The sequence below is a fragment of the Harpia harpyja genome, chromosome 14 (assembly GCF_026419915.1).
Source record: "Harpia harpyja isolate bHarHar1 chromosome 14, bHarHar1 primary haplotype, whole genome shotgun sequence".
NCBI lineage: Eukaryota > Metazoa > Chordata > Aves > Accipitriformes > Accipitridae > Harpia > Harpia harpyja.
In genome coordinates, this window is record NC_068953.1 from 10,357,134 (window position 1) to 10,385,072 (window position 27,939).

General features: G+C 37.6%; 1 protein-coding gene across 2 annotated transcripts; it reads right to left on the reverse strand.

Moving 5' to 3' along the window:
• Window positions 1-675: 675 nt before the first annotated feature.
• On the reverse strand, window positions 676-27,939 carry RAB40B (RAB40B, member RAS oncogene family). 2 transcript variants are annotated; one of them, XM_052808284.1, is made up of 7 exons: window positions 27,634-27,939; window positions 7,946-7,984; window positions 5,962-6,022; window positions 3,940-4,000; window positions 2,988-3,065; window positions 2,236-2,458; window positions 676-1,817 (listed from the first exon to the last, which is right to left on the reverse strand). In XM_052808284.1, the coding sequence occupies exons 1-7, from the start codon at window positions 27,773-27,775 to the stop codon at window positions 1,546-1,548; spliced, it is 876 nt and encodes a 291-aa protein (XP_052664244.1). In that variant the 5' UTR covers window positions 27,776-27,939; the 3' UTR covers window positions 676-1,545. The 2 variants fall into 2 exon arrangements, with proteins under 2 accessions (XP_052664244.1, XP_052664246.1); XM_052808286.1 differs by lacking the exon at window positions 7,946-7,984.

Below are 27,939 nucleotides of genomic sequence, written 5' to 3' on the forward strand. Positions count from 1 at the left end.
GTCTCTGACTCAGGTTTTGACCTCTTGTAGCTGTTGGCCGCTATGTACGTTTTCTTAAGATGTGGAGATGCAATTTCTGCAGTCTAAGACAGCTTCATCCCTATACCTACAGCATTTCTCTGCAGCTCACTCGGCACAGGCAGACCGGCAGGTGGAGCCTGCTCATCACCGAGGGAGTGATCTGACAGGAATTCTGTCCACCGCACTTTGTTTTGCCGTTTAGTCTTTAACGATGAGAAGACTTGTTCTTGATTGCACTTTTCTTTAAGTAGTAATGCCAGGTCGTGGCATAACTTTGGCATTTCACTGGCTTGAATTTTCCCTACTCGCCTACAGAGGCTGTGGATTTCTATACTGATCCAGAAGGAATATTATATATATGTAACTTGACAGTATCTCACTATAGTGAAGACACCTAGAAGAAACTGGGATGAAGCTACACCATCACCTCAAAGAATTGTTATTACAATTCCTTCACAAATGGAAGACTTGATGTGTATTGTTCTTCCATATTTCAGTTAACAATATTGAAGACAGATGTTGTATCAAAAGCCTTACATGATGTTTTTAGGATGACTTCACATTCCTGGTATTCTAGTTCAGGTATATTGTTCTTCAAATTCTTCTAAAGGAAGATAAAGACAACCTTCACCAGTTAAAGAAAGCATAATAGGATTTCTTTTCCAGAAACATTTATTTATTTTTTAAATAGTTTCCTTTCCTTATAAAGCAGCTCTTCAAGTCATGTTCCTTTTCACCACAGTGTCTTTGGCATTTTCCTCCTAGAACTTTCTTGTAGAGTGGTATAAAATGTAATATTTTTTTTCTTTTTTACAGAAAAATAAGTATTTAAACCACAATTAATTCCCCAAAGTATTAAATAACATACCAAAAACTTTATCAAATCTATTACATACACTAATGGGACAAAACCTTGTTGTGTATGTGCATAATAATTATATATACATTTTTAGCTTAGTTAAGTTAGTGCTTCAAAGTTATCAAGGAAGCTTTAAAAAAAAATCCAAAAGCACAATTGCAGTATTACTAGAATTTGTCACACTATTTGTAGAACTTAACAATGTATACGATACATTGCATTTTAAAAACCTCTGCCTGAATATGCAAACCGATGACTCATTTTTATATTTTTGAATAGCTTGCAAAAAGACAGGATTTTATACAATTACACAGTAAGCCACTTTCCAGATTTCATGGAATTAAGAACTGAATATAATGATAGTTATTCCCTATATGAAAACACACCTACTAGTAAAAACAATGGCATCATGCACATCAGAAACTAAAATGCAGTCTGAAAATCCAACAGCAAAATGTCACATCCTTTCAGTTGCACTGAACATGTCATTCATTCCAAAGCAGCATTACTGTAGTGAGCAAGCTCTAAAATAAGACTTATTTTTCTTCATTTTGTCTTTGTAGTGTGATACATACATAGAATGTGCTCAACCATTAAACAAAGAGTCCTTGTGTTCAACGCCTCACATGAGGGGATTCCATCCAGGTTCCTCTTCCACAGAGAGCTCAGGAAATTTTACAGCTGTTTCTTGTACAGTTTTTTGGTGGGCTCTGTGGTGGACGGATAATTTTAGCTTTCTTTAAGCTGTTCCTTTTATTGATGTTGCTGGATGTGAGGGAGTATGAGCGTCCATGCATCATCCTGGCGTTAAGGCCATTTGCCATGGAGAAAGATTTGAGATGGCTTCTTAAGGCAACAGGGAGAGGGAGCTTGTCAACAAGATGCACAGGGGTACAGGAAACTATGGCACGGCAACAAAGGTCTTGCAGACTCAGTACTTAAAAACAGACATAAAACTTGCATTATAATAGCATGCTTTTGTCAGCCACATGGTAGTAGCATACCCAGCACTCTGCATGCACTCTGTACTTCCAGGATGAATTCTCATTTCTCCTCCCACACTGTTTCCCACACATACATTACCCAAAATATCTGCTGCTTCAGCTTCCTATTTATGTCTCAATACTTAGATGACTAAGCATGTAAGTTCTAGGAAAGATATGTTATTGCTTACAAAAGCAGAACAGGTTATGCCTGTAGATACATATTTTCTGTTTAGAAAGCAAATTGTACAGGATTCCTTCTTTTTTGATGTTTTTGCATCAGGGTTAAAGTTTCTGAAAATTATTTTATATTAATGAACCATAAACCTTAGCTAGAACTAAATTTACACATTTTCAGTGTACATCGCTTACCCTTGTTCGGCCTCCAGAGCCTGTCCATTCCATGTCTCATCAATACTATTCTTGCTAGCTCAGTAAAGGACTCTGTAATATTGAAATTACAAAGTGGACTGACTTCAAAAAAAGTCATGCCCAGCCTCTCAGCATAGGCTTGTGCTTGTTCAGTAGACACTTGGCGCTTGAAGGCTAAGTGAAGGCGATTTCCAACCAGGATTTTTGGTACACCGGGAGCATGCTGAGCAAAGAGAAGCAATAAAAAAATTAATAGTTTGGCTTCCATTTTCCCCTTCCCTCAATTAAAACAAACAAAAGCTTTTTCAAGATTTAAAGACTAAGCGCCAGGTTGGACCAGATGATCTCCAGAGGTCCCTTCCAGCTTAAATTATTCTATGATTCTCCCTTCCTCGGGAGAAGACATCCCTTCCTCGGAGAAGACATCCCTTCCTCGGAGAAGACATCCCTTCCTCGGAGAAGACAGGCTTGCACAGATGACATGATAAATCTATAGCAAGAGTGGGACTACAGTATGAAATCTTTGCCCTCCATATGTTTTCCATCAACACCTTTAAGGAAATCAGACACTTCAGCTGACACGTTTCCAACTTTCTAGAATTACAAACTTAGAAAGAAAATTGTAAACTTGGCATCTTGGATAACTGTAGTAAGCACTGCCTACAAATGCCAGTAGAAACAGTAGAAAATATCATAAGCAGTCGGTCTTAGTCATCTGGTACAGACTAGTGACACTCTGGATTGTACCTTACCTCATCTATTTCTTTTATCCATCGATCGATTCCGTCAAATGACCAACGATTTGTAATATCGTACACTAGTATTACTCCCTGTATTAAAAAAAAAAAAAAAATTCTAAGTTTAACAGAAGCATAACACAGAGAATACTATCTGTAAATTCTCCAGTTCTGAAATAATCTTCTAAGATGCTGAGCAACTTCTCAATGGAGCAGAACTTCAGCATTCTGTGAAACCAAGCCCCATCTCTCTTTGTAGACTACAGATCAGCTAAGGGGCAGAAACCCTGACTTAGTTTTAGGGTCTAATGTATTGGTAAGTATTTCTTTTTATAGTGGACAACTTTGGTTGATCATACACACATCACAAGTCATAGCAAATCAATATTTTTGGTCATATTCGGTAGCTTGAAGATTCAGTGCTCTGTGCAATTCTGGAACATAACAGACGCAACTCATCAGAACCCATACATGTCATGAATTACAGCGATACTTTAAAGTCTGAAGCTATAGTGACTTTTAGTGTGTCTTTTTTTTTTTTGAAGTAATTTCCTTATAAGTCATTACATTTCATCACGTTTTAGACTATGTTTGTATTTTTCACATTACTCTTGACAGTTTTACATTATCGATTTCTGTCACTTGGCACAGAGTTTTAAAAAATAGTATTAGCATAGCCTTCACATGATCAAAGTAAGATAACATGCTTAAGTTATTGAGGTAACCAACAAGGAGGCATAACATATATCATATTTTACCCTGATTCAACTTCAATCTCGTGGATTTCCCCTCTACAAAACAAAATCCTGCCCCTTGTTTTTTCCCATGTTTCATGTTATCTTCAGACTATTACTGAATCTGCATGCAATCTATAAGTGAGCTATAGAAGCCATCACAATGGTTTGCTAACTGCTTTCATTCATCCAACAACCACTACTCATCACTGAGAAAGTTGTACTTTGCTTACCTGAGCACCTCTTGAATAAGACCGAAATATGGTGCAGAATCTCCCTTGCCCCGATGTATCCCTAAATGAAATAAATTATATATTATTTTAAAAGAAGCAGGTGGTCTCCTATGTTAAGAGTTCAGCTAGATTAACTCATCTGTACTGATCAGTATCAGCTCTTCTTCCATTGGTCATGCAGTAGCAGTCAGTAATGCGTAAGAGCTCTTCTCGCTCTCAGCAGTTTTTCTCCACTGGCATTCTGCCCTTTCCTCTACATTTCTCAGATTTCTCAGGATAAGAGGACAAGAACTTCAAACTTTACTCTTGCGATTGCCCTTGGAAAACAAAGGCTACTACTCAAGTGTACATATGCTGCTAGACTTTGCATTTAGTTCAGCTTGAAGAAAGATTCTGTTTTCACAGCAAAAGAAAAGTGGGAGGAAACAATAGCCATCACCAAGGAAACTAATGGAAAAACAGTAAAGTAAATTCTTAGTTACAGCAGCAATAGTTCATCATGAGTCTACTACTAGGGATGAAGGCATCCCTACAGAGTCATAGACAGCACAGATTTTTAGAAAAGCATGTGCACAACAACAACAACAAAAATCACTGCATAAAGTGCTTGGAAGCAAAAATCTAATTTATAGTGAAGAATGTGATAAGAAGCAAAATTCCATGAAGACTTTTTGAGGTAGATTACAGATCTTCAAATGCAAGGTGGATATTTCCATATGTGGTTATATGGTTAACTGTAGAGACATTTCCAATCTGTTATTTTAAGTAGTCCAAAGAACATCCTTGCCCTTCACAAAAAGAATTAAAACATCTTCCTGGCTGCTTCTCAGATAAGCTTTATGTGGTATTTTTGCTAAGCTATATAAAGTGGAAGACAGAAGATGAAAAAGAAAATAGGTGAACAAAATATCAAGTAATGAAGATACCATACGGCAGAGTACTATTATCCATCACTGCATTTAACAATTGAAACATTATTTTGAAAATCATAAAGGCAAAAAAACCCAGTGAAGGATAAATTAAAAATAACTTAGCTTTGTCACACAGGCATTTAAGTCCAGTAATTTAAAAAGTTTCAAACAAAAATAAACACCAAAATTAATTTTAAAGATGGAAATAGCACAGGATTGTCTCTTTCTAGGAAGAAAAGGATATAATCATAATAATTCATTTTCACCTCCAATTCTCTATCTGAACACTGCTTGTTCCTAGAACCTGTCTCTCTGATTTATCTAGATTATGGTTCCTCAAAAATCACCCTCCATCTATTTCTTGGCCTGCACTGACCTTACTTCTCCTTCTTTTATGCCATGAGTTTAGGGAAAGAGAAAAACAATGTATTTAAGAGGCAGTAATGTTGCTGCATTTTTCAAGTGGTACCACTTGCTGAGTACTTCTAAATGAACCAGAAGACGGCCATCTTCAAACAACCTTAACACAAAAAGACTCTGACAGACCAAATATTTGACCCTACAGGTAAAACATTTGTTGTAAAATAATTTTATTTGTTCTCAACATGTTTTTGTAAAGATCAAATCACATCAGATTGCATATTAATTAAATTATATGAGCAATAACACAGCTGCTTTTTTTTTTTTTTTATAATAATACTGTGGTTATTTAGTTGGCCATTACTACTAATACACTAAGCAAAGGGATGTTGCTATACAATCACTGTATGCTTTCTAAGGTACTTTCATGGTTCTCATTACCAGTATATTTTATAATCTTTGAAGGTACTTTGAATCTATCTTGAAGGCACTTGTAATCTTTTGTGCCTTTCTTCTGCATTTGCTATGCATTTCTCATGTACAAAAACTGTAGGGTCCCTCATTTTACATGAAATAGATGCAAAATGGAGGTAAAGAGAAAGCGTGACTTACTCAAAGGGCTAGCGCCTGGCTCACTCTTCTTCAGCTGACTAAATATTTCTGAAGCATAAGGGAGAACTCCTGCCCTAAAGAGTTGCATTCTTGTGTCTTTGAAATATAAATTATGAGGAAAGGTGGAGCACACACTTACCAGAGCTGTAGCTTGATTCGTCGGCCATCCAGAAGAATCGTTGTAGTCTTATAATCTATACCTGTAGGGGAGACAGTCACGCAAATCTTAGAGCAGCTTGCAGGGGTACAATATACACACAGACAGTTACAGATTTCAAAGAAGCTGACCTTAAAAAAAGGTATTTGTCATTAGTACCCTATGAAGTCCACATGGATAAGAACAACATAAAGTTACAAAGACCTTTCATATTACTTAAGCTTGGTCCATTCAGAGCAGATGTCTCAGGCTCCCTTCAGGTTGATAAATGGTCTGTTTTATTCATGATCATGACAATATATATGCTTAAAGAGTTTTACCTCTTCAACAGAAGAAGGTAGAACTAGCTTTTTGCCTTTTCTCTCATATATACTTTGCAGACTAAAGGCTGTTCTCTTCCTCTATTCCCTAGCTTTACGGCCTCTATTATTTCTTCCTTCCTTATCAGCTCTGACTCACAGACAGTTCTTACAGCAGATACACGTCCCCCTCTTATATAAAAGCAGCAGATGGTGCAAGAAGTGGCTTGCCTTTTGTCTTCCAGCCTTTCCCATTGACAAGAACCTTCTCTGCCCAAAAGACCTATGCAGTTAGCATCCAACAGAACGCAGGCAGGTTCCATTTATTGCTTCCCATAACATGTCCAGGCCTTGTGGTTGAGCTACAATATCTCTTTTAGATGAGCTGAAGAAGTACTGCAGTGTTTAAGGGAAGTATACATGTATACACACGCACATATATAACATAGCTCACATCTTTATTGTACATTTTGTAGTCTTTGCAAACAACCTGCAGTGCTACATAATATTACCTTGTTACTGCTAACCTGACATGCCCCAGGAAGCAATTAAACTAAGTAAAAACAAGCTCAAGTCTAGCATAACTGTTTTCTTAGGCAAAATGGGTGTAGTTTCAATTAGATTAGGTAAAACTAATCAGAAACAGTTGTGTAGCTGCAGTTGACACCTGAAAATATCCACCACGTTGCTAGGGTCAACGGCCTATGAACACTGTGCTTCAGTACTGCACCCACAAACTGCAAAATTATAAACATTAAAAGAAAGAGGCTTTTATTTTATTAAATGTTATTTTAAAAGTGTGCATTCAGTGTTCACACTGTGCAGCCAAGCAACACAGTTTCACTGGTAAATGTGTTTTTCTCATGTTTTCTTTGCTGTGTCATAGTTTACTTCTTGAATTGAGCATTTATTCATACAGTCCTCCAAACGAAGTTTAAAAAGCATGGAAACTAGCTCTGAAAAATGTACTGAAATGTAATGAGACTTGTACCTTGAAGAAGAGAGACATGCTTTGTTTTCTGGGCCTAAGCAAAATAAGGGGGTAAGAAAAACACATTGACATAGAAAAACAAATGCATGCAGAAGCGTGCCCTAATTACTACTTAAGATTTCAGCACATCTTTACCAGAGGAACGTGGATGACAGTGCTGAAGGTGATCCTGTAAGTGTAAGGTTCATTACTATGGGTGGCATCAACATCCAGAACAAAAAAGTTAATCTATATATCAATGTTTGTATTGATAAATATAACAAATGCTTACCAATAACTTTTTTTTTTCTGGATTTAAGGGGGAAAGAGAAGTTTGAAAGTTAATAAGAATATGTATCAATTACTTATATCATTGTCTCAAAGAAAAAGTATAGCATAGCACGGCACATAAACAACAAATGAAAATCTGTCTTAACTGCAAGCACAACTCTGGGGAGACACCTACCACGCAGGAGATTTGCTCTCTTTGCCTGAAAACACGTTTTGTCAGCAAGTTAACAAAATGGACTTCCTGTTGCTCCTCCAGTAGAGTATTGCTAAGTGCTGCTACCAGTTGTCATGAAGAGGTCACTAAAGCAGCCACCGGGAGTCAGTTACCTCCATTTTTGTAAACAAAAATTAGGTTTAAAACCCTCTGGGATAAATAAGCAGACACTGAAAAGAAAGCCTTACCCACCTCCTTTTTCTACAAGGAAAGGAGTTTGTAAGACTAGGTCTGGAATAAAGAACAGATGTTAAATTACCAAACAGAAGTTATTGCAAGGTAACTGTTGTCAGCTGAGTCAGCTCCCCCTGTAGCCATAGGCAAAGAGATGCTTCATTTGTGCTTCTAAAATTTGCACCACACTAAACTGCTCAAATGGCATTTGTCACATGTAAGATGCTATCTGAGGCAAACAAAATTTGAGCCCATTTTATGAAAACAACTAGAAACTTGAATTCACTAAGTTATAATCACAAGACACTACTCTTTAAAAGGAGGTATGGATGCACTACCCCAGGAAATGTTCTCCTAGTTACAAATCAGGATAATTTCTTGCCCAGACATCAACACACCATTACCCAATGCAGCTGTCTCCAGATTTTAGTCTCAAGACAACTCATCTGTACACAACTATCACCAATTTCTCCTCCAGAACAGGCACTGGGGGACTCCAAATGCTTTTATTACACAGCACAATAGCACCAATTCCTTTTTTTTTTTGGTAGGATACCTATTGTAACATAGATACTAAAGCATATAGTGAAACAAGTTCTTTATCTCTAGTATGAATAACCTCATTTCTCTAATTTCCTGGCTTCTTGCATGCCAAAATTTACATTTGTAGATAAAATGGCTAGTCGTCAAAAACTTTCATAGTAATATCAGCAAATTGTTTTTACTTCTCTGTGGTATTTGTTGATATTATTAGTAGAGTTAAACCAGCTTTAAACTTTATAAGTTGAAAGAGATTTAAAACCAACAATTTTTGAAGGATAGTTGCACTGCAGTACTATTAATTAAAAATATTTTAATCTATGAATTGATTCGACTTGTTACATGGTTTATGTCATTTCTGGCAGCAGTAGCAACTGCTAAACACCTGCCCAATTTGAAAGTCAACAACAGAGGACCGTTAAGTCACCTTGCCATAGCCCTACAGAAATGGGTATTCGCAGTTCTGAGAGCAAGGGCATTTCTTAAGAATGAGAAGCCAAGAAGACTTACCTGTTACCAAGATCCTGGTAAGGAAGAAGCTAGCAATGACCAGAGAGATGGTAGAAAGCAAGCTTAAGAAGCAGTCTTGCTGCGATATGAAGATCAAGTAAGAAAGAAGATCAGGAAGATAGAGGCACTGTGATGGTAAGTCACATGTTATTAGGAAACATTTCAAAGATGCCACTTCATTTCTTTTGCCCGATGGATAGTTCGCCTGAGTCACATCAACATACAGGTTCGCTACTCCCACTTCTACAAACTGATGAATACATCCTACTGTCAAGTAGGAGTATATTATGAAGAAATCTCTCGACCCAGCTCCTTCTAGTCTGGCAGCAAAGAGAGGGAACTAAATTCTTCTGATCGCTCCAACTCAAATCAGAGACTGGTACCGTGCCATGCCAACTTCACAGTTCCCAGATAAGCACTGAGCTGAAAGGCCAGGGACAGCAATAATAGGCATTTCAAGCTTTTAGCTCACTGCAGAAGTGTGAATTGAAGCATATTCTGCCTTACAATTCAGGCTCTTATCTGTACATTTGGAAAGACACACAGACAGAACCCCGCCCCAATGTATTACCACCAGTTTTGGGAGACTTATTTTCATTTATTGGCCAAAGTGTGCCAGTTCTCCAGCAGTATTAGGAAATAAGTCAAATCTACAAACCACAAATTAAAATAAAAAAAAAAAAAAATACCCCCCCCCCAAACCTATTGACAAAGTCTTGGGACACTGAAGGGACTAGGACATTGAAACTGTTTGTGCACTGAAAGAACAAATTTCAGAAATGCTTGAAAACATAAAACATGTAGAACAAACCCTGCATAACACTATATATCTCATTCCAGCATCCTGTGCTACCACTGGTATCTCCTGCAGGGTAAAATACCTCCACTAGTTTATCCAAAGTTAATGAAGAGGCACAGACCATGTTTAGCAAACACTGACACATCCTACACAGTGAACAGACATCCATCATTCTGTTAAAAGACATACCAAGCATAGAAAATTAGTATTGCATAGCTAGAGGATACACAGCTAAATAAACCTGGCACTGTGCTTTGCACCACAGGCCATAAACTACTGAAAGTTGCTGATATTCAGCCACACACATAATGCAAAATATTACTTTTTTTTTTTTATATGACATACACAAGACGAGTCTGAAAAACATACTATTACCAGCTGCTGTTTATGAAAGCATCTTATGGGTTTCTCAAAAGATTTTTGAAGAAGAGATGGATTCAGAAACTTCCTTATTCTTCAGCTGTTATACAGATAGAAGCAGTTGATAATATAACCTGAACATCTCTGCAATTAGCATTTGCCATTGATTAAGAATCAAAACAAAAAGCCTTTTGCCATGAATCATCAGGAACAGCATGAAACCGTAACAATGACACCAACAGATGTGGATTGTGCTGTTGTAGAAATCAAATGTCCTTCCAGAACATTATTTACTCATTTAGTAAAACAGAATAGCTTTGTTTGGATATGCAACTAAATTGTATCTCTATACAAGGAAGGGAAGCAAAAGGCTGCTAAATCAAAAAAATTCAACTTTGAAGTACAACAGAAAAACCTCTTGTGCTTAATACTTTCATATGGATGTTTTTTAACAAAAAATATTTTTCTAAAGCTACAAATTGAGATTAAAGGACCTGAAACAAGTCACTAGCCTTGCTGAAGGGTTTGGATTGCTTAAATCTAATTGATTTGTAATAAATTTTGTGTTAGAGAAGAACAAAATCAACAGATAGAAAACTGAAAGAAGTATTATTGAACCCAGGAATGTGGTAAGATTCCCAAAAAAGCATTCAGCTATTTTGTAACAACTGCAGTAAATAGGAAGCCATCCTCTCTGCATCAATGTTTTGCAGCCATTACCACACTATCACTTCTGCTTCATTAACCACACTACATGCATGTCAACACTGATTTTTTTAAGGCTTCCTGTGAATTTCTGCTTCTCTTGAAGCTTATAGTAGTGTATCAAAGTTTCTGGGTTTTGTGATGGTCCCTTTAGGGCAGAATCCTTCAGTTGCTCATTTTGTGTTCCACCAAAGGCAACATTATTTACACCAAAAAACTTTTTGGTTTAATAATTGAGATTCAGTGATCTACAGTGTGACTAACAGCCAGTTGTTTAGCTTTGCAGCAGTGAAAAACACACTGACTCACTTGAATGAAATCTGAAGCAATAGACTAGAGACCAACCACTGGTCATATCTTGATAATATGACATAGAGTTAAATCCAGATTTGTCCCTCAAAATTTTTCATAGGAGTTGGATGTTAGCCTAATATTTTAATGTTTTGGAGCTTGTTCTGCATTTGCTTTGGATCTGTGTTTCAACTTCAATAAGTTATAGGAGAGAGGAGAAAGAAAAACAGAATAACCCCAAGAACTTTAAGACTAGATTCTTCAGAGCTGTGCTTTACCAATTCAGCACTGAAAGATTTTATTGAGTGGCACGTTTGTCTGAGAAAACAACCCTTTTTATACCTGAGAAAGTACAGAGTACATAACTGCATCTTTGAACCTGGTGCTCTGTTACGTTTTAGCTAATAAATACTACAAGTACTGGTTTCATTGGTTTTACTTATTCCTCTTGATGTGTCCTTTCTTTCAAGTTTAAGGCATGTTGTTCCTTGTAGATAATTGACGTCAGATTAGCAGCTTTCAGATTTAATTAAAACAGAGTCTAACTACTTCAAAATAAAAAATAAATAATAAAAATAATAATACCATTCCAACTACCTGTCTCCATGGCCTGACCACCTTCCAGAGATTGCAACGTTAAACACCTCCAGCAATCATTCACTCCATCAGTTTGTCCAAATTAACCATTCAATAATAGTTATCTCAGACACACACTAATGTCTCCTTCCCATTGTTTCTATGCCAAAAATTAAGTGTCTACAAATAAATATATATATTCAGTGGGATTCTGGGCCTGTATTTAACTAAGTCCACCAAAAACATCCTTCAGGTTCAAAGACCATTGACTGCACTTCAGAAACACAGGTTTAGGTTTCAGAGAATGCTTAAAACCATTTTCTCATAGGCACAATGAGAAATCAGTGGTCCCATCACTTCCCACTTTAAGCTTCTTCAGCTATCTACCTTTTCATATACACATTAAAACTAAGATCTAACGTTTCTCTTCAGAACACATTTGTAACCGTTTCAAGTATATTTGACAAGTGGCACAACTTCCAATTCCATTCATTTATTGTTCACAGCAGATGGACCTACAGCATGCTTTTGATTCAAAATTCAACCAAGCTTTAAAAACTAAGCCCCATGTTTTCAGTATCATACTGCAAAGATATAAACTCTTTGCAATAAAACTGGACTATATCTTTTGATATGTAAGCATGAAGATCAGGTTATGTGACAGCCATTTGCCTTCTGCTTGCCGTTTTACAATAATCATCACTTTCCAAATTCCAGTCCTTTCCATCACAGTTAGTTACTGCAATAAAAGCCATCTGTTTGAAAAGCACAGATTGCCTATTCAGATTGAAATAGAGACACTAAAATTTTAGATCTAGACTGTATTCTTCACCTCATTAATCAAGCCATAAACCACAATTACAAAGTCTCACAAATAATTCACTCATTTCAATGATGTGACAATTTTCCAAAAGAAGCTATTGTATCAGAAATCTCAGCTTTACATTTAGCTTTGTTTATGGTCACAGACACATGCCAATATCACAATCTATCCTTCACTACACTTGTTTTCCTTTAAATGTTTAAAGGAATTAAGTTTACAAGAAATCTACCCTTAAAAAAATGAAAGTGCTCTTTAACAATTACAGAGAAGCTTTTCATAGTTACAACATTTTTAGGGCACCAGGTTAAAGTCTCAAGATCTCCAAGCACTTCTAGTTGGCTCTAGTCCAGACTGTTGCCCTTAGAACCAAAGCAAATGGTATGGGAGTAAGAAGTTTGACACAACTTTATGGCATACTTCCAATACTAATCTGAAAACAAAATTAACAACTGAAACTCCAAAACCTATATAAGCCCCACAAAATTAATTAGTCAGGCTGCTAATTTACAGAGGCAGTAACTGAATAAGTTTCTGTTCATCCTCTTACTATCAGCATTAGTAAGTAAACAAGCCAGGGCTTTGCATATTAAATTCACACTCTCTCCCAAAAGAACATGCAAACAACTTGTTAAGTACATGGTTTTTTTAATCATGCCTTAGCTTGCAGTATTTCTGCTAAGATGGCTAAATAAAAACTAAACATTCAAGGCAGACGACTGTTTGGAAAGAAGAGAAAACCATTTGACATCAGCTAATAATCAACTTTTAACCAAAACTAGTGAACGACCCCTTTCCATTCACATTAAGAGGAAAGGAAATAAAGATCCAGAGATCATATTTCATTCTCTTCTGTCTTAACATTTACTTGTCAACAATAAAATAGCCTCTTTACAATCTAAGGCCTTAGAAATTTATTTTACAAGAAGGAAGAGAACTGTTCCCATCCCACAGGTCAGGAAGAATCAGGAACTTCAGTTCATCTTTTCCCTTCTTCCACTCCAAAAGAAAAGGATATCAGAGTCATACAGTAAACTCAAATGTTTACTACAAGTTGCAGCTAACATCCTCAGATGAAAGCTGCTATATATAAACATGTTATTGTTTATAAATAGTAGCACTGCAGGAAAAGGGAATGTTATTATTAGCATTGCTGACAAAAAAAAGTTCTTCCTTTATTTCAGCACATTTTATTAATAAATTTGAAATAAATTGGGAAGGGCTTAATATATCAATCCCAGCAATCTTCTAAGTAAGTGAGGTGTTTTTTTCTCGACCCCTTTTTCCACATTTGAAAGAATCAAATGAAACAAGGAGCCTGGGGCGATCAGTGGTCACAGAACACCTCAGGTACCTTGCAGATCAATATTCTCCTGCATCTAGATCCAACTGCTCATGCACAACACTGCAACTCACACTTCTGACTAGAAAATTCACGTTAAAAGAAAAGATCTCCAAAACTACTGACAGCTCTGGAGATGGATTGAGATAGGATTGTTATTGACTGGTAGCAATTATTAGCCAAAGGTTTTTTTAATAGTTATTTAAAGCCAATAACATCAGATTATGATTTAAGAGTGAATAGGGATCACTCAGTTCCCTACACTGGGAAAGGAACACACTCTTGGCAGAAGATAACAAACATTAGCTTTACGATTTCCCTGCTTGACTCTCCAAACTCTTTGCAACAGAACTCAACATAAAAAAATGTAACATCAAGAAGTTCCCAGTTTATAGTCATTGTTATCAAACAGCAACAGTATTTTAAAACAGCTCTTTTCTACTTAAGATTTGCATATTATAAAAGAATTGCCCTCAACTTTTAGTCCATTTAATATCAAAGTAGAGATAACCATAACCTAGCACCAGTGAATTTGATTTAGAATTAACCTCTATTATAAGTACAGGGAAAAAAAAAATACATATATTCTTCTATGATACCATCTTCTCACTGCTGCTGTTCATCAATTCCTATAAGTAAGAGCTGGATTGCAAGATGAGTTCCTTTGCATATGTCAGGGATGTTGTTAACAAGCATCCTATCTTCCTAAAAAACTCAGTTACATTATTCTCAAAGAGCATCAGCTCTCAAGGGCAGCCTCCCATTCACAATCCCACCTCTACACTCCTTGCAATTAAAGCTTCAGACATCATTCTTTGTTTCATCTTCTTTGAGATACACATGTATCCCAAGCAACAGCTATGATGTGGTGCTCTGCATATCCATGAAAAGTACAGTGAAGGGAAGCTTGGCCAGGCTAAGACAACTGACCCCAAAAAAGTGGAATAAGTTTTATATAACAGTTGATGGTCCAATATTTTCAGTGCTTGTGGATATCTTCATGGTATAAAGCTTAACAGTGGGGGTCAAATCATCCTGGTGCATGAGGAAAAGACCAGAAGGCAGGTTACATATCTTTAACAATTCCACAAACCAAGAAAGAAATGGGACGCAGCCATGCAGAACTTGCCCTTACTTGTATCTTAAACACTAGGTTTGAAATATGGCCAGAATCTGGAAGGGAGAATAGCTTCAAACCTACCATAAAATATTAAAAACAGATGCAATATTTCACATTTTACAATATTTTCCAAAAGAGAACAATGACCTTTTATGCCTTGACACTTCATTAACAGTAAACCAGTTCAAAAATACTTGGCATCAGAAGAATCGCAAGAACATCCAGCCACCGTTATTCTGAGCTGTAGGCCTAAGACCTCACTGAGAACAGTTGCAAACCTCTCCAAAACTTCCCTAGGCTTTAAATCAAGTCTCAAATAAATGATTCTAAAGAATTAAACCACCACTTTCAGTTAAGCATATCAATATATCATAACAATTAGAAAAATAAGAACTGTTTCATAAGCATATTCCTGTATATTATTAAATTGTAAGTAATACTTGCAATAAATGGCAAGATATAACCAACGTTTGCAAAAAAACAATCCAAAAAGCCTACTCCAGGATGCCATCAATACTCCCAGAAGTCACAGCAGTATTTGTCATCAAGTATAGTAAAAGAAAAAAAAAAGCAGGTTTTTTTTGCACCCCACAAAGCACCACTTGTTAAAAGAAGAAAAAAAGATTACTTGAGAAATAATTCTTTGAGCTGAACAAGTAAAGAATTCTGTCATTATGATGAATTGAAGATCAAAGTGGGAATTCACAACAAGTAGGTGTAATTGCAATAATTTTGCTTTAAAGATGCCAGACAGCAAAATTCATATCATTATTGAAAGATTACTGTGGCTTAGAAACTATAATCCAGAAAACATACAGCCATCATTCCTAAAGCACAGGTACTTGAAGAGGAAGAGCTTTCAAACTAACCTCCAAAGCAAGCAACAAAAGACCAACTGCACTTCTTAAATTTGGAATTCCATGTAAAACACAGGCTGCAGTAAAAGGGGCATTACAGATAACATTACCATTAACTCAGGGAATTCCCAAATCATGAGATATCTTCAGGACATATACTTCCATTAGAAAAATGAAGAAAATTAAGTCTGGCTTGGATTATGCTTCCACTTCTCCCTTCTCCTCTTCCCCAGCTATTCCAGCAGAAGAATTGCCAAAGTTGTTCTGCTTTTCCAGGACAAAAAATTAACACAAAATGCTAGCGAACAATCTTTGTTAGGATTTAAAGGAGAATGACAGACTATACATTACTGATACAAAGCTCTTGTTCCATTCATCATTTAGTTGGTATCAGTGTTCCAAGAAATTAAAATAAACTGATTTCAGGTGAATAGGATCAAAGGAAATTTCAGGTTGGAGCAATCTCAGAAGATCATCTAGATCAGCCTCCTGCTCAAAAAAGGATCAGATATAAGTGAGGTCTGGAGACTGCATAACCTCTCTGGGCAACTTGTTCCATAGCTTGACTGTCTTCATGGTAAAAAAGTTTTTCCCCTCACCCATTCTGAAGCTCTCTTTCTTCAACTTACACCAGTTGTCTCTTACCCTCCCACCATGCACAAAGCCTCACTCTGTCCTCTTGATGACCTCCTCATGGGTACCAGGAGGCTGCTCTTAGGTTACCCGCCCAAGGTCTCTCTTCTCCAGAGAGGTGACTCATTAGTCTGCGGCCAAACTTCATTGAAGTTGTTAGAACTGCAGACTTTTCTTCACTTCAAAACTATGTAATTACTTTTCATGGAGTCTTCTGCATTGAACTAGCCTGTCTTCCAGATGTTGAAGACAAATACAGTATAGATTGGTAAGTGAGTCTGCCTATAAAACTATAGGTCTCAAACAGTACTGATTACACTCCTGTTTGGAGACAAAACCTAGAATTTCTATACAAAAATTATTACACCACATGTACTCTAGAATCTTCTTGCTCCAAGACTAACAGAATTCTAAAAGGGACTGTGTTTCTTGTCAGAACTGAAAAAGAAAACAAATTTCAAAGTTTAGAAGTTACAAACCTGTTTAAAATTCCATTTATCATGCTTCTATTGGATAAAGTATGTGTTCAAGTTAAAAGACAATCTACTAATTCAGAAGTGGTTTGAAAAGTCAAGGTTGTGCTTTACACAAACTTCACTTAGCGTATTTACTGAAGCAAACACACAGAAAGATTAGAAGAACTGAGTCCTGACTGACTGAGATCATGCACTGTGTATAGGGATTGCTAAAACAGTTAGAAAAGAAATGTATGTATCCAGATATCCATGTTAAAAATTTTGCACCACAAGACTCTCTGTATACTGACTCAATCATTCCATTGAGTGCATCAGCTACATGAGCCTCTCTTCCTCAGTCTAGTCTTGAGAGAGTATTAAAAAGGCTGCCAGACCTGCTGGGTCTCTTCTGGGTTTTCCAGCTGGCAGTTTCATATTTCATGCACTTAAATATCCCATTTTAAGGCACTGCATAAAGTCAGCTTGCAAACAAAGTATAAGGGCACGGGAGATAAATTAATACATCACTGTCCCTAAAATTTTGAAGGGATTAATTACCTTGATTTGAAACCTATGGACTAAAATACCCCTACCCCCCTTTTTCTTTCTTTTTATTAAACTGTTGGGTTTTTTTAAATAGTTTCTGTTTCATCCAAACGTCTATAATGGCTCATTCTTTATGAAAACGGGCAAATTAAACATACAATCCTCAAATACACTTATGACTGCTCCTTCAATATATTCTTTCAGAGTACATAAGCATTCTTTGCTGTTTCAGCTTTGCTGATGTGGGATTACAAGGAAACATATGCTGGTAAAGTCAGTGTAGGGCTCTTTGCATGAAGTTGTAGTCCAGAGGAAAAATGAGAGCAATGGCAGGAGCATAACACTGAGTTACTAACTGCCAAGGTGTGCTCAACATACCTAATATAAAACCGGGGGAAAACAAAGACGTAAAATCTGAATCATAAGCCTGGAACACACCACACAGTAAACAAATTATGGTTATTAAATACAAGTGATTGGACTGCATTTGAAAGTGTGAAAGATCAGCTGCAAGTCATCTAGTGCAAGTGTGTCACTCTTGGACTGCAGCTTACTTTTAAACATTGTCACATGTTCAGTCTCCTCTACATTTACATCTGCACACACATGGAACTTTAACTAGCCATATATTAAGAGTAACTGGAACTTCTTAATAAATAGGCTATCTTCTTCTGATCCAAGAATGAAAGTATTTTTACAAAACATTTCTCCAGAGTTTTGGATACTTAAGTACACTTAAAGAATATGCAATATTTTAACAAACACGATTAAAACAGGCATTTACGGCATCGGGAGTTTATGTTATATGAACATGAAGCCAATACCTAAAAATAATTTATTGGGGGAAACTCTAAATAGTTTGATTTTGCATCAGTCAACATCTTATTTTAAAGCTGCATTTTTTGGAGGAGTCATAGCAGTCCAGAAGCGTGTCTACACTAACCAGTATTGAATGTTTCAAAGGAGGTCACAGAATCCCACTTACTCTAGCATAAGAGAAAAGAAATGCATAGCAAAATGGTTTCTTTATATAAATTTGGAAAAAGCCATAGAAATTCGCAACTATAATTTTTAATAAAAAAAAAGCACACAGATTACCCATTTTCATAAATGAAGTAGCTGCAAATAATTCCAAATCTCCAAATATTGGATTAGGAAGGCTGGCAGTCACATGAGGGAAGCAGACCTCAGAAAGCAGCCAGGTTTGCATGTTCTTCCTAAATAGGATCTCTCTTACCACTTTTAACAGAGTGCTAGGCTAAATGAGCTCAAGATGACACTTATGTTCTTAACTTAGAAGTCAGTTACTTTTTGAAATGCATGGAAATCTCCATTCCAGAAATTCTCATCATAGTTACCCCACCTCTGCATATTAAACTACCAGCTTTTACTTTGAAATCCAACATTGCACAAGTAATTTTAATATCCAAGATAACTCTGGAGTAACAGCCTTGGCTCTTCTAGCTTCCTCATGCTCACCAGCTATTGCTGAATCACTTCATCTTCTGACACCACTTGTTGATTTCACACAGTGCTTTCATATCAGCACCCTTCAATGGCAAATCCCACGCAACAAAGAAAAATAGCAAAGCTGTTATATTGGCTTTCAGCTTTGCACAAGACTACATCTCATGAACAATAAATAACTTTCCCTGCTTCTGACAACAAACATGATTCCAAAATACTTAATCTTCACTGTTTATATGCCTATAGAACAGGAAAAAATTACTGACTTGACAGAAATGTTTTTGTATGCATGTAAGAGTGTCTTCACTGCTAGATCATACCTGTCCTTCCCCCAATTTGAAAAGAGTTACTTTTCTGTCCTAGAGAGGATTCTCACCTTGCCTGGAGCACAGTTCAGAGATTTGGTTCAGCCAGTCTGAACATATGAACCAGAATATGTTCCACTTCCTTAGAGATTTCTATCCTTTAGGGTTCAAAACAACCCATGCCTCCTGTAAAGAATCACCGATCAGATCCAGTGAGTCTCAGCTGAACACAGCACATATATTCCTTTTACCAATATGCAGTCAGAGTAACAGTCTAAGTAACATATCAAACAAGAATGTAATTATACCAAAAGCAGGTGTGTACTACATTAAAGCCTTAAGGCAGCTGTTCTTCAACACACTTTGTTACTGGGCACAGCTCATCATTGACAATACTTTTCTGTTTATCCCACCCAGCTGAAAGAGGAAACTCTCTTAGATGCCACAAACTACTGTAAAGATGTGAGCAAGGTTGGCTTCTGGACCTTTAAACCCCTCTATTCCTGGGCAGAAATGACATCCTAACTTCATAGTAATTAACATTCTAAATTGTCACTCAAATCTATGGAAAGTTAGATACATAAACAGCTGTTGTGAACACCAATATTTTTGTGGACTTGGCCCTGAGTAGGTACTAAATTACAGTCAATACTGACAGATGATTTTATCTTACCTTTTTGAAAGACTGGACATCAAGTATACAGTATATGTTGATAGATCAGTGTTTGATCTGTAACAGCTTCACTTACTTATGAACTTGCAGCTCTCACTGGAGTATTTGACTACTTAGCTTGCCCAGTTCATACTTCCATATTACAACATGTCAAGACATAAAAGAAAGGAACAATTATTTGTACAGATGTGTTCCACTATATCAACAGATTTAGATGTGGATAAAAAAAACATAGCAAGCTCAAACCAAACATGTTTGGTGTCTTACATTTGAGATGATCCTTAAATAAAACCAGTATGACAAACACTAGCCCATGTTGAGTATTTTGTGTAACTATTGCGTTAGTTTCATATGTTCAGTCTCGTATTAAACAAAATTCAGAAGAGCTGATGGGATACAAATGAAACTTCTAAAGTTAGCCAATTTCTATTCTTAATCCTATTTACCATTCTTGTTCAGCTCCCAGAACAAAAACAAATTTACAGCAATATGTAAACGTAATTTAACCAACATATTGGATAAAACTTAATCCTGGCACAGGCAAACACAATTTTGGTTAGGCCAAAGCAGCTTAAAAGGACTCAATTACCTTCAAGTCTGACCACTTTTCAAAATAGCCTAGACTTTGTCTTTCATGTTGCACACCTGTCTGGGAGCCTCATGGTAATTTTGTTTTTTACCGTCACTTTCCCACTCCCTCATATCTTTGAAAAAAATGGGGGGGGGGAGGGGAAGACACCGGTAACCCAAGGGAAAATGAGACAAGCAGCACATAGTGCTATTGAATGAATGTGCATGAGAATGACAAAGAAGAAAGTAAGCTATTGTTATAGTCTCTTTTGCCACAAGAAGCTAAAGTATTACTTGTAGCAATAGCTGATATCAAATTCAGACAAGTATGCGCAGGTTGGTTTTAGGCAGGAATCTGGAAAACATTTGCACGATGTTAAGATTTCGAGACTTCTTCATTCTGAAACTGCACAATAATATGCTTGACCAAAATTTAGGTGTTTTCTTTGGTCTTTTGTTGTTCAATAGGCCTTGCTAAGAAACATAAAGGCCAGTTAATGGAAAAGAACAAGGTACACAAATATCTGGTTTGAATATGTGCATGTGCACACAGGTTTGATTTTTTTTCCCTCCAATATGGTTGGGTGAGGAGAGCTAGGAAGAGAAATAATTTAAGCCTATTGATTAAGTGGGTTTCAAAACCTCACTGTAAGATGACCTAGCTTCTGACCTTAATGAAATTGTAAGACAGTAACACTTTGGGCCATGAGATGGATACAAGTGCATGACACTTAAGTTGCAATATTAAAACACAGAAATATTATTGCTGTATTAAACAGAAGAAAAATGGCCAAGTAGAAGAAAGTGTGCAATAAACCAAAACTAATTTTATGAAAGGTTTGAAGAAACATATGAAAAACCATACATTGCCAAGCAGGCCTAGAATTTCTATTGCTCCATTAAATCAAGCAAGGTGAATATTCATTGTTTCAACAGATGCACAAGATCAGCTAACAACTACAAACCCCAACATTGACTGATTGACCCGACCATCACAGGAAATGCTACAGTATCCTTTACCACATTGTTTATGAAGAATATGGAAAAAGAGGTAAAAAAAGGTGTCACTCAATATGCTGCCACATATCAGAGAAAAAAACATGATGTACTGGTCTCACAAGGCAGGCAATTCTTAGCATGAGACTCCAAACTTGAGATTTGGGGATGGGGGAAAGGCACACGAATTGAAGCAAAGAACAAAGGCGGTCTGAATTAGATCATAAGCATTCTTTTTTTTTTTTTTTTTTTTTACAGGATGGAAAGTATCTGTCATAAGTAAGGCAAGAATAAAGGCAATCAAGTCAAACCAGGATCCACATTTTCAGCTAACATACGCTTCTCATAATTGACTGCCTATTAAGAAGAATTGCTACTCCACAGTGCTATCACCTGGAAGAGACAAAATGCAGTTATTGGTGGTGGAAAAGGGAGAAATTATTTCCATTTTTCTATTTTAAACACAGTGAAAGGGGAAGAGCAAGTACAGAGTAGGTAGCAGTTTCTGTTTATTGAACTTTCTTCACATGCAGTATATAATACAACTTTAAATTAATGTTGTCTTTCAGCAGTAAGCACAACTCTTGTAAGACACCACATTAAAGGGGCAGTCATAAATAACATATTTAGAGTAGGATCTATTACTGCTTTACAGGCTCATCCAAAAATAGGTTAGATGCCCTATTTGAAGCAACTATTTCTTTCCACTAATGCCATGGAAGCCTACAGTAATGAGGTAAGACACTAGATGTCTTCTAGGCACTTAAAATTGGCGTATGAAATCAAATCTCACCTGTTTTTCCTCGCACAAGAACGCAGTCTAAATCTTTTTAAACTGAGATCAATGGGCATACAACCGGATTTTAACAAAATTCAAGGGGGAAAAAAATTCATGCCTATTCAACCTTTTAGGAAAAGTTACTTCATGACAGCTAAGAGTGGTCAATTTTTGCTCTCCTTGTGCTGTGAGATAAAGCCTAGTTTATTTATAGGCAAGCATAAATAACCTCAAAAGGTGTGTGTTTACTCATAGACACTGGTGCTCAGCAACTTTAAATAACTCTTCTGCTGGAGAAATCCTAATAGCATGGACTGGTGCTATGTGCAAAGAAATACAGAAATATAATGATGTTGCCATTAGTTTCTACTGCAATCTTTAGATCATGTTGTGTTTAGGAAAATGTAATGGCTTCAAAATAAGTCAGTGATAAGCAACCCATCCTATTCATTATTATACTGGTAGGAAAACAAAGCAATTTTATTTCCCCTTCCTTTCAGCAAAGTAACATTTTCAAAACCACAGTTTTATGAAGACAGAACAGAGAAACTTAACATCAAATCTTTGTGGGAAGACTTTTATCTCCATTAGTTATTTATTTGGTCTTGTTGGGAGTGAGAGGAGGAAACCACAGTCAGCTCACAAATCTGAGTCTTTTAATTTCTCATGTTAACAATGTTTCCTTTTGTTTCCTTATTTTAGTTAGGGCTCATTCCCTCCTCTTCACACCAGCTTTACACCAAAGAATGGCTTTGATCTGCGTATTAAGTTATCAGGAAGAGCCACCACGAACTGTAAGTTTGTCTGCTGGGATGCGAGCAGCTGACAACTATCCCAGTCCAAATGCTCCCTACGTACAAGGGTATTCTGGCTCTCCCCATACGGTCTGCTTGAGGTTGGGCCATCCAAGCTCCAGGCCTGTGTTCTAACTACTTAGTGATCAAGACAACCACTTATTAACACCCACAACTATTACACACCAGGATCTTTTCAAGCATTCAGATAAGACAATCAATACCCCAGTGAAGTTCTCAACCTAAGGACAGACAGAATTTACGGGAAGACAAAATAACTGTGATATGAACTTAAGAGGATATGAAAAGGTCGCTAGATGAGAGACAACTTGTCAGTTTAAACCTGATGTTCCTGCAAGAAAAGGAGTAGGAGTACACAGGTTTCAACAATCATTCCTTTCAGTCCCTGTGTCAAGCAATCACACTGCAAGCATATGTTAGTATGAAAGCAAAACAAGAATCCAGCTGAATAAAAATCTGCTAGTGCAAAACATCAAAATATTTGTCTACTTGGTGACAGCACATCTATGGTATTATGTTCTAGTCTAGAAGCAATTATTTCCTCTAAATTTATTCTCATAAGAAACTAACAATGGTTAAAAGCAAAGGTTCTGCATCTCTCTGTAAGATCATTTTTGTGCAGCTTTTCTTACCAGGTTAGAGACCAAGTGTGTCCAATCTATTGTAATTTCAGTTTTGAGCAAGATGTGGGAGAACTACAAAGGCAGGTTACCCAGACAACTATCCTTACTGCCTACCTGCCCATCTCCAGGAGAACTGCTTTCTAAATTATCTCTATGAATCATGTTCACCAATGCATTTTCCATGGCAGTCCTTACTTCGTTAGATTAATAAAACTTCTTCTCTTCTTCTTTCCAACCCAGAGTGCTTTGGTCATTAAGAAAAATTTGGAGACCAAGAGATTGTACTCCGTCTTAATAGCTGAACTATGCCAAATGCTTTCAAACCACGGCTTGTGGGCCAGCAGCAGCTTGCAGGGACTTGACTGATCACACGATGCTGGCTTTCGTTCCCATCTCCAGATTTCATCTCATTTTTGTGTACTGACAACAAACAGTAAGACACACGACTGCCATATTTTCCTGGGAATGAGAAAGATGGCAGATTTATTTTTGAGTAGTTAAGAAAGTGCCTGTGAAGAATTAATTTGTGGTTTATACAATTAAAGTTTGAGCCCATAGAGTTGAGATGGGAGAGTTATATAGCTGCACAAAAAGCCTTCAGGAATCTGATGGCTAACCCCCCCCCAAAAACCAAAACAACCCCATGCCCCCTCCCTAACCCCCCATTCTAGTCAACTCCAGGTTTTATTTTACCTTCATTCTTCTTGTCTGCTTAACTGTCTTTGATGCTGCTGAAGACAACAACCAACCAAAAGGCCCTTGATCCTTCTTTGCTGATGAGTTCATCCTCACTCAACCTTTCCTCCACCTCTCTTAATATCCCATGGGGTTCCTTTAGATTCTCGTTCCCAAAGGAGGGGTCACACTCTGTTCAACACTGTGTCCTTCGCTATATTTCCTTTAAAAATAATATGTCTCTCTACTTCTTAGAGCACTGCAGTGCATCTTAGCGATATCTCCTGTTGTTTAGCACAAGAAAGAACCCTATATCAAAGCTACATTCTAAATTCTTCAGCTCTAATGCATTGCTGTCCTTTCTGAAACCCAGCCCTGTAACTTCAGGGTCTTCTTTCCATTTTATCCACAGAATTGGTAAGCTCTCTGAACAGCTGGTCTTATTTAAGGCCTCATCTGTCCCTCATCTTGATCACCCTTTGTAGCCCATTCTTACCAAACTTCTCCAGATTCATATTCCCACCTTCAATTTACTAAAATTCAAGCAGTGGGAGTAACCTTTTTCCTGTTGCAATAAACATCAAATTCTGTCTCTCTTGCATATACAAATTTAAACAACTGCCCAAATTCCCATGTTTCATCACATTAACTTGTTTGTTCTCTTTTCAAGGCCCTTCAGTGCTCTTCCTCTCCTCAATTGCTCCTGTTTTTTACCACATCTTCTCTCTCCTCTTCCATTGTAGTCTCAAAGCTATTCCCTTTCATCAAGCTCCACAACAAAGTTTTGTCATTTCAAAGCTTATACATGTGGCACGTCTTGACAGAAACTATCACATCACTAGACTTTCTCTTTCCAATTCAGAGACCCAGCTGGCATTATGAAAGTGGTAGATCCTAGCAGTTAACTAAGGACTTGAAAATGGTGAAAAAGTCAGTGTTTATCGAGCTTTTTAATCAAGTTAAATTACAAAATGAGTCATAATACCAACAGGATGTTTAGCTCTATCCCTCTCCTTGCACCTCTGTTTTCATAGTCCCTGAGCCTGCACAGATTCCTCACAGCTGCATCCTACGCAGCCAAGCTCAAATGGTGTAGGAAAGGCTGAGGAGATACAGGCAGAGAAGGGATATTGGATACAGACCCCCAAAGAATCCGAGTAGCTTACATGTGGTGTTCAAAAGTATTTCAAGTTTGATGCATTCAAGAACATTATAAACTTAAGAGTGAGAAAATACTTTTTATGAACTTTCACAGTTAAAATCCCTCTTTACGTGAGACTAGACAGTATACAATGATTGTGTAAACACTGAGACTCAGTAGGTACAAAAATTCTTAATTATGACACTAGTTGCATAAAATTAAAAATCAGATTATACTCCTTCCAAATTTTACTACCATGCCATCTCTTATATCTACCCTCCTCTTGTAACTCATACACCTCTCTTCAGACATGGTCATCTTCTCTGGACTAAGAACTTCCTTCAGTCTCTGTGAAACAGTGACCTTTGCTAGCAGACTTTGTGAGGTCCTGAATTACCATATTTCCCTAACCTCGTATAGTTCAGATTGATAAATATCCTGGTGAAGAGACTACAATCCATGAAATAGCACATAAAACTTACAACCCTGTATGTATACATTTTGAAGTTATTAGTAGCGATGAAGAATTTCCAAGCTGCGTGTTAAATACTTGCAAAATAATTCAAAAAGAATATTTGTATTTCTTGGCTGTCAAGAAATCTATTCAGAGAGTTATAGTGTTATTCACACAAATATTTTTTAAGAGCAAAACCACAAGCATCAATCACAAGGTTTACATGCAAAAGTCTGAAGTAAGACTGATGAGCTCAGGAGCTGGTCAAACGTTCTCTCTCAGTAACGTCAAGATACATTGGAGACTGAAGTGCTCCTTCAGCATAAGAATATATAAACTAGATTGTGTGTACAGAACAGAGCCAGCTTAGGCACACTCTCCCCAAGCCTTCTGTCACTTTTCTTCAACCACCTGAAGAGCATGAAGAGTAAACACACTGCAACACCCCAAGGAGTAATTCAGCAAAACTATTATGCAAACATCTTAAAATGTACATTGATGCCTTCGAGGTACAGTCTGACTCATAAGCAATGGTACAGAGAACTCTCCTCCCTCCCTCCAGTTCTAGCTGTGAATCAGTGCTATGAACAAAATGTAATAACAGATCCTAAGTCAATGTAAAGTCTTCCAGTGAATTAACTAGTCACAGACTTATACTGGCAATAAATTAAAGCAATGGGTAATTTGACAAGACAATTTGCTTTTTAATATGCCACATGAGGGAAAAAAAAACCCTAGAGTATGTTCTAGGCAAACAAGATTGGGGAATTGAAAAGAAGAGAATGGAAGGGAAGGAAAATAGAAATCCCCTTTTCCCCGAGCCATTAGCTTAGTTTTTAATCAGTCTGCAATGTTCACAACTCCCTATTCTGCAGACAGAATATATCTGGCATAGATGAGGCTCTTCAGTCTTGCCCTTTAAAAAGCTTAAAGTGAAAGAACATAATACAAACATGAACCTTGATCTTAAAGGGCCACTCTTCTGATATTAAGAACATGACAGTGAAAAAAAGGGAGAAAAAAAGTATCTCCTTTTCAGCTCTTTCAGTGAAAACAGTTTCACAGCACATTCCTTTGCTGTTTAACAAAGATCCTTTACTAGAAAAACATTTGTATTAGTATTTACCTTTACTCACTGATGAAAACAGGAAAATAACTGCTTAGGAAGATAAATCCTATCACCTTGATCAATATGTTCTGTGTATTAAGGCATTCCTCTTAAACTTGAGCTCCAAAAATAAAGGCATTCCTCTTAAACTTGAGCTCTCGGACGTGAGATCACCTGCACGGGATTTTAAACCCTGACAGCAATTCCACCTCCTTTCTGAAAACTACCTACAGCAAAACATCATTCAGCATGTCTTTGCCTGCACCCCTTTTCTCCTCTGGTACTACCTGGGAGCTCCATAAATCAGCAGGAACCTGCAGAAGCAGATGTTTCCATCTGTTGGTCCAGCTGTACTGATTTCCCAGCCGAGAAGTTGGCAGCGTAAGCCATGGCCTTTGCCTCCGGCGCGGCCGGAGCCTCTCGGCGGGTCCGAATCCCGAGAGCCTGGAGGGCCACAAGGCGCTTGTGATACGCGGGTGGGAACAGGGGAGCAGCGGGCCGAGACACCTCATCGCAGCGGGAGGAACTCCCGGGGGGAGCAGCTTACCCATGTGGTACCCGTAGGGCGACTCGGTGGCTCCGTCCTGCAGGCTGGCCAGGATCTCCCCCTTGCCCACGTCGCTGTCCCCCACCAGCAGGAATTTCAGCAGAAAATCGTAGGCTTTCACCGGGCTTCCCACGTGGCTCATCCTCCTCGTCTCTCCCCCCAGCCTCCCCGACGGATCAGCTCCCGCGGCCCATCCCGGGGCCCGGGGGGGCCAGGTGACCGCGGCGGGCAGCGGCGTGGGCAGGCAGCGGCATGCCCGGCGCTGGCGGGGGGGAGGCGTGAAGCAGCGGCGCGGCCCCGTCACGG

Excerpts from the sequence above, each read along its gene's own strand:
- RAB40B (XM_052808284.1), bottom strand. The coding sequence starts at position 27,775 with ATGAGCCACGTGGGAAGCCCGGTGAAAGCCTACGATTTTCTGCTGAAA. Across the intron at positions 6,023-7,945 it reads TTTCCTTGTAGAAAAAGGAG|GTATAGATTATAAGACTACA; the intron begins GTGGGTAAGGCT and ends TCTCCCCTACAG. Across the intron at positions 2,459-2,987 it reads GGATAAAAGAAATAGATGAG|CATGCTCCCGGTGTACCAAA; the intron begins GTAAGGTACAAT and ends CTCTTTGCTCAG.